The 7,876-nt window shown below is 32.5% G+C and overlaps 1 protein-coding gene across 2 annotated transcripts in view; it reads right to left on the bottom strand.

The window, feature by feature from the left end:
* The window catches only part of Arms (Ankyrin repeat-rich membrane spanning), a 43,099-nt gene extending 35,278 nt beyond the window's left edge, over positions 1-7,821 (bottom strand). Inside the window, exons 1-2 of one of the 2 annotated variants that reach the window (XM_018457549.1) lie at positions 7,593-7,821; positions 6,621-6,693 (exon numbers count right to left, since the gene is read on the bottom strand). Coding sequence is in view for 1 of the 2 variants with exons in the window: in XM_018457547.1 (XP_018313049.1) it covers positions 4,944-5,054 (111 nt within the window). In the remaining variant the exon portion in view is untranslated. Of the gene's footprint in view, positions 1-4,943; positions 5,139-6,620; positions 6,694-7,592 lie in introns of those variants that run through there. The other variant, XM_018457547.1, reaches the window with a different exon arrangement.
* Between the last annotated feature and the right edge of the window lie 55 nt (positions 7,822-7,876).

Genomic DNA, 7,876 nt, shown 5'->3' with positions numbered 1-7,876 from the left:
TTTTTGGTTGCGTTAGCCTATCTGCAATGTCAGTATAGGATTTCGATAGACTAACACAACCAAAAATTGACTGCTGCAACCAATTAAAAATGCTATGCCATATTTTACCATCTAATTTGCTGCAGCAACCAATTTTTTTTTTTCAGTGTAGAAATTGAAAAAGCAAGGAACGCATTCTCGAAGCTTGCTATGATGATGCTGATCGCAATCATAATGTTAACAAACCTAATTAATTATCCTGCATATCCCTATTATTTTTAAATCAATTAATTAAAAAGATTTATTTCTCTTGTCCTTATTTTATCAATAATTTTTATTCTATTAATGTACCACTAGAGGCGACCAAATAGATGAAAGATATTTTACTTTGTGTGATGATAGATCAATAAGTCTAAAACATAAGCTTTATAGAGCCGTTTATGTAGACACTCTTGTGTGAAGTGTTTGGTAATAAAATTTATATTACGTTAGATTAGATGCGTATATCTGTCACCAATTACATCGAGTCCTTCGGAAGAGTTGGGAACTACACTCTCGTGTTTGCACATGACTGTCAATCGCATTCTTGCAAAGATAACGATTGTCCATGGAACAGAGCAATAAAGCAGAGTATTACTTTTTACGATTTCCTCTGTTACAACACGAGCAAATAGAGTTTTCTCACGTAGCTCAATATAACTTTTGACATTTTACACTGCACACTTTATCTGAGGGATAAGATCCTGGAAACGTCTTTAGAATGTAAAAACGTCTTCTGGACGTCCTTAGAATGTTCCTTAGAGATCTGTGCTAAAAATTATAACAATCACTTCGACTATAATAAATATTCCAAATATGCATACGTAAAAAATGAAAAATTATCAATCAACGATTTCTCCAAATAATTAATAACGCGGGGACAATTTCAATAATTCACGACGCAATACTGATGAAGAAGCAATTAAGCGGATGACTCTAAAGTAAAATTATCCGGTCAGAGTTATCGGGCCAATCGACGTAATGATCGATTGCACGGAAGGATCGATGCGATCAGCTGATTCACGCACTATAGAGTTCGCGCTTTCACTGACTACACTACCAGAGAAAAATGAAGGTAAATGTGCGTTTATGAGCGTGTTTGCCAATGCTTTTGCACGCGTGGTTTATCTTCTCTTTGATGATTATTTATCATCGTAATCCGACACATATCGCTCCGTTTTGAGTACCTGATAAGCAGTTAAATTTCTGCAGCTGACAATACGTGCAAAATATTTTTGGCGAATTATAGTAATAAGATCTAAATTATATTATTCATTTTATTATGATGTTCTTAAAAATGTTTTTAGTATTTTATTTTGTAGTATTTTGTGTAGTATTTTAACTGTATACTGTATATAAAATATTTTATTTTACTATATTATTCAAAATGATAATTATATAAATAATAATAAATTAAAATAAATTAAAAAATGTTATAATGAAAAAAATCTTTTTTATTATTTTTCAATTGCTTTTAAAGAGTTTAATATTATATACCTAATATATAAATATTTGTGTATACGCAGTGAAATATTTATGTTAAATATAAGACAGCATTGACTTGCTAAATTCTTTAAAAATGCAGAAACTAAATGGAATAGTAGAGCGCATACGGAATGAGGTTCGTTATATAGATGACATCTTTTCATAGCAATGTCGCATTGATTTTATTTTAGAAATTGCCAGGTTATTTCATCGAAAACGTTGACATTCCTGTTGGTATGCGTGCCGCGAATTATTTTCGCGCTACGTGGCATCGAGTGTTCTGTGAGAAATAAATTGGGCAAATTCAGGCCATACGTCGCGAATATATAGGACGGAAAAACGATCGAACAGTAAGAAGTCCGAAGAGCACAAATATTAAAACATACACCGGCGACTTGCAAATAATGTCCTTGTGATAGCGCTAAATGACCGAATGCGCCACGTCGTATTCGTTAACAGTCTATGTAACTGTTCTGCATTGTCTATATTTCGTTGTCATAGTAATTGCCTTAAAATTTTTTATTACTTCATTACCTATTTCCTTCCGTAAAGATACCAAAAGATCAATTTTGTGAAATACGATTTAGCTTTGAAATCTTCACCCAGAAACATTTCATGATTAGATCTAATAATATAAAAAATAAAACTAAGAGCTATTAAAATTATGAAAGTATAATTTCAAGATTTATCATTCCACTAGAGATTAGAAACGCTTTGATAGCAATTTTCGCAAATAAAGAAATCTATTTCTGCTATCTCTGAAAGAACGTTAATTAGGGATTATACATCCAGAGCGATAAATTTACAAAGACGATAGCGAGATGTTTTCCAGTCATTATTGTAACGTAAATGTAAGGTAAATGTGGCAAAATCTAAAATTTATCCCTTGTCTAGGAATCACAAAAACAATCGTGAGAACTCCTGCCGTCAATTTAGTTTAAGGGCGCAGTAGAACAGTCATCATAAACCACGGCAAAGTAGATCGAGGCCAAGGATCGAAGGCTTGGGCTTTTAATCATTCGTTAAACGAAACGATATACGTCGTTAGTCACGATCGTCACGATTCCTGACGTCACGCAATTTGCAAAAACGTTAGGAATTGTAGGATTTGCAGAACCGAAGAGCGTATCGTTAACGAGGATCTTTTCATGGATGATTATTCCTGTCTGATCACTGGAAATTTTCCTGACTCGAAGGACTTTGCATTAATGACACGTTTTATCGCATCTAAACATAGAATCTTTCATACTATGTGCCTTTCTATCAATTATAATTTCATTATCGAAAGGAATACCATATATTCATTAGCGAAAGGAACACCCTTATAAACTCACAATCCTTTTAGAAAGAAATTCACACGGTTATCACAAAAGACATCACTGCACATCGATAAATACGATATTCAAATATCTAATTTATTTATTTATCAATTTTTTTAGTTTTTTATTCACTACTTTTTAAATCTCGAATTTATTTATTACAAAATATTTCTTTTTTAGTTTTTTTATTCACTATTTTCTCTCTTTCACTATTTTCAATTTGCTCTTCACGTTCTTCGCTGAGAAGTATCACCGAGCGAGAAATAAGTGAACGACGAAAGTATCTTGTGCACTGTATGGTGAAATCAGGACGGTTAGGACGAAGAAAACCGCAGATTGATAACGATAGTTAGGTTGCTCGGCTGACTCGCTCGATGCCGAGCGGCGCAACATCCTTCGCGTACTGCGGTCGAGAGAACAATTGACCGAGGTAACAACACCTGACACTCGCGTGGGCGATTTGTCCACGTGGACGGGGCTGGCCCGTTCGTCAGGTGACGCGAAAAAGAAAGAGAAACACACACCGACGACGTCATGATCGTAGGAGGACGTAGGAGAGCAAACGTCGAGGAAGACATTGCCCTTCTTTATCTCTATTATAATAAATATCCGGATGCGTTCTTTAGAAGATATCTATACATTTTGGTTTATTAATAAATTTTCATACTTAATATATGGTAGTTTATTATCTCCACATGAAGCACTCTTCTTGGAAATGTCATTTCACAGAAATAATTCATTAAACATTGAGATAAGGTTGCATTTACCATCAATAAAATAAGAGTTATATTTAATGTAGGTAAAAATTCGTAACGAGAATGCTAATGATAATATTTATATAGAGATTTGAATACTGGCTCATATTTTTATCACATATTTTAATGCTATATACGGCAACATCGTTTCACATTTTATTTGATAAATATAGAAATCGCGTGTATATTGTGTCTCTAATATCAGGATTCTCGTATAAAAATCTGAGCTGTGAAACAATTTTTTTCAATGCTTTTTTTAATCCAATTTAATAAATACAACAAAAGTTATTTAGTGTATAATAAATATAATAAAGATATAAATTATGATAAAGATATCGACTTAAAAATTTTTTCGTGAAAAATATTGTATAAATATTGAATTAAGTATATATTCCATTTCTCTATGACTATTTCAGTATTTTGCCCGCAGAACATCTTTACATATTGCATTTGGCAGGATCATTATCTGTCAGAGAAATCTCGTTCGAAAGTTGGTCAAAGTTTTCGAAATGTACCTTATTTATTCCGTTACTCGTATAATGTAGAGAATGAGTAATCGAGAACTCAAGAATTGCGCGTCAACTATAAGTACGAACAGCTGATCGCTGAATGGCATCAGCTGTGCCAGACTAAACAAATGTCGATGAACAATGTAGCATCACAAATGTATATTGGCGAGAATAGATAACGGTACGAGAGATGTAAACGGCTGCTAACAACAATTTACGAGGCGACGAAATTTCATTATCCGAATAAAGAAAGAAAAAAAGAAGGTAGAGAAAAAGGTTAATTAAATTATATCGATATACAGTACAGCAACAAACTTTTGCAATCTCTATGTATACGAAAGAAAGAGTAAACTATTAATTAAAACTTATTAATTAATTTTGTTTTAATAATAAAGTTCAATGAAAAACATGAACAGTAATTTTTAAATAAAGAAAAAGGCAGGTCTGTGAGTCCTACTCGTTTCAGAAAGATGTAATTAAGATAATTATATAAAGATATTATTTGTACCCCACAATATTATTTACGCGAAACGGCATAATGATACTCATTGTACTGATATATCTAAACAAGTAGTACATATTGAGAAAACCTCAATTGATAACAATAGCATCAGCAATATATAAAAAATGTACGATCCAATAAGCTCGACCTATTTACTTCTATCTGACAATAGAGAAAGATGTATGCGAAATGTTGTTTTTCTCATCAAGTTTATTTCACTTTCTTAACCCGGAATTATCAACGAGACGAAAAAAATTTGACTCGTTCGCAAAATAGAGCTATATACCATCAGCTCGGTGTATTTCGCGATTTGTAACACTGTTTAGAAAAAATGATCAGTTTCGAAAGTATTTACCAAATCGGGGTCTACGGAGTTGAACCACAATCTAGGATCCCACGACATGTTCCATTTTAGAGAGATGGTCTTATTGTTAGATTCGGATTCCGAGTCGTCTTCGTACACCATTCTCCTTCGCGACAGACGGATTTGTGTATTACGATTTCAACGAGTAACTAGAGTCGTATGTCATCCGATTTATATTTACATACGATCGCTCGGCGGGCTTTGTCGTATTCGGCACGCGAGGTTCGCATGAACCAGCGGTTCTCAAATTATGCTCCAAGTGTGAACGCGACAAACGGTTGCGTACAATTATGTCACAATAATAAAAATAAGACGATTTGCCTCGTTCAAAAAGTGTCTTTGCATTCATTTTACGATAAAAAAAATTCGACATTCGAATGCAAAATTTTTGATAATATCAATAAACGTGAAAAGTATTATCTTATTTATTTTTTATTATGTATCTTTTATCTAAAAAATACTTATTGCTCCATAATACTACACAATAATATGTTCTATATTCAATTAACGCTTATTGCAATAAGCCTTTCAGTTAACGATTCTTTTAGTTAAATTTTGCACTGAGAAAACTTTCTGATTAAAAAATGAACCAGAAGGTTCTCATTATATCAATAAGAATTCTAATTATTTCAACTAGATTATAATAGAATTATAAAAATTCAACCAGAAAATTTTAATTTGCCCATTTTCAATCTAAATTCCAATTAATGCAACTAAACTCTTTTTTTAATGTATTTTTTTGCGTTTATGCGTTTTTCTATTTAATTTTAACTTTTTATTAGTAATTTATATTACTAAATATTCGAAACTATTAATTCTATGCCTATCTGCACTCGCTAATTTTACTAATTAATGAAAACTTTCAGTTTTCCATAATTCGTGCATAAGACTTGTACTCGATATTTCACAATCGGTACAAATCAATCAATCGACGTGCAGTTTGAGGAAATGCTCATTTGTACAAGTACATATCTGCTAACAATCATTCTCATCGATTTAACGGTCATCGATTGGAGCGTAAATACCAATTGCATTATGCAATTTTCTTGGAACTTATCTACATTATATTTATGCAATCAATATATCATACGACGTTTCTACATGGATGAAGCACGAGCATAAATATAAGTATTAATTTTATGCAAGTAGATCAATTATATACAACTGTTGAGTCCAATCATATTTTTTACAATAGTATGTGTTATTCAGTAATTATTTTTATTGTCAACTATACGATGAATATTAATAACGAATAATCATACAGAGCTAATAATCATAAACTCATATCAATTAATTATTATGTCAAATTACCACAATATTTTAATTCATAATAAATATTCATAATAATTATTATCGAACTTTATCTTCTTTTCGCAACTTCTCAAATTTTTCGTTTAAACTACAAATTTAGAAAAAATTTGTAATAACGTTACAAAAATTGATGCCAATAATTAAGATGTGCAAATTAGATTGTGTGAATATAAATAAATCTCTTAAATTAATATTTTTGAAAGTAAATTCGAAAAAAGGAATTTTTTGTCGCAAAATTAAAACTCTTACATTCATTTATGATTATAATTACTGCCGTTAAGATGTTTTCTTTTTATCTGCAAGTAATTGAATTAACTTGCACATTGGTTGAATAAATAAAATAGCAGGATGACTTACCAACTAAATGAAAGATCGTTCTCTCAAAAGATTCGATGTCGTCATGAATAATAAATAAACCTCTTTCATGTGCCTGAAAAAGCAAAGAGATTTAAATAATTGTTCAGAAAGTTACATGGAGTATCTAAAGATTAAACAATAGTCATCCTACATTTGCCAACAATTTACAATATTACACTAACAAGATACTGAATTTTAATAAATAATTGTTTAAATAACACTAATATAATCATACAGCACAAAAACTTGCAGAAACATTACTACAATGTTTGCAATGTTGCTGCAATATTACTGGAATTATCTGTGCTGTACAGGTAACATTTATTAACAGAAAATAAATATTTACTAAATAAAAAATATAATAGTTAAATCAAATTAATGATTTTTGTACCAAATATAAATATATGTTTACATTTAGTAAATATTCAATAGGCACTAATCAAATATTTATTATTTAGTACATTCTTCTCTCAGTGTAGATACAGGGACACAAATATAATTTACAGATTTCATTGTATTCTCAGAATGAATACTCAGAATAATATCTCTCTCTTTGTACTCCTCTTCTCCTCTGTCCCCTTCGCCATTTTTACTATTTCAAAAAAAATTTGCGCCGAGTGAGAAAATAATTAGCTATTTACTTAAATCCAATCTTTATTAAGTATAATTAAATAACACTCAATGACATGACTCATGAATAGCGTAACATTTTGATTTCATACGCTTATTTCTAGAAAATGACACTTGTCATCGGGGAGACAGACGATTTCCTGTCTCCGCAACGACGCAGTCATTTCCAACTCTCTCTCGTTTTCTTATCTGAATATACAAAATGTTCGCAAAGGACAAAGATGCATCCGCGTAGGATGACGTAGGTACGCGAGTATATCTTGATTCATCGCGGTCCCCAGAGGAGATGAGACACAAAGGAGCAACGTCGTAGGAACGGAACTGTCGAGATCCTAACCTCACCTGGACAGAGGGATTCCCCCGAGGAGTCCACCGCTCTCTAAAGCCGGTGTCGACCCGTGTCGCGCGTTACATAAGTGAGCCCCGATTTCCGCCAGCGATTACATGTTTCACTGACACGTTGCAAGGCCGCGCGGCGGCGACGGAGGAAGACGATGACGACGCATTCGCAATATAACAAAAGAGAGAATCTCACACCGTGCGCAAAGACATGTCTATTGTCTTTCTTTCACGCCGCGTTATGTATTGGTTCCGCCGTCGTCCGCCAGGCGGCACAGGTGGCGCGC

The sequence above is a fragment of the Mycetomoellerius zeteki genome, unplaced genomic scaffold (genome assembly GCF_001594055.1).
Source record: "Mycetomoellerius zeteki isolate Tzet28-1 unplaced genomic scaffold, Tzet1.0 scaffold64, whole genome shotgun sequence".
NCBI classification, from domain to species: Eukaryota; Metazoa; Arthropoda; class Insecta; order Hymenoptera; family Formicidae; genus Mycetomoellerius; species Mycetomoellerius zeteki.
This window is presented reverse-complemented; position numbering and strand designations above follow the sequence as displayed.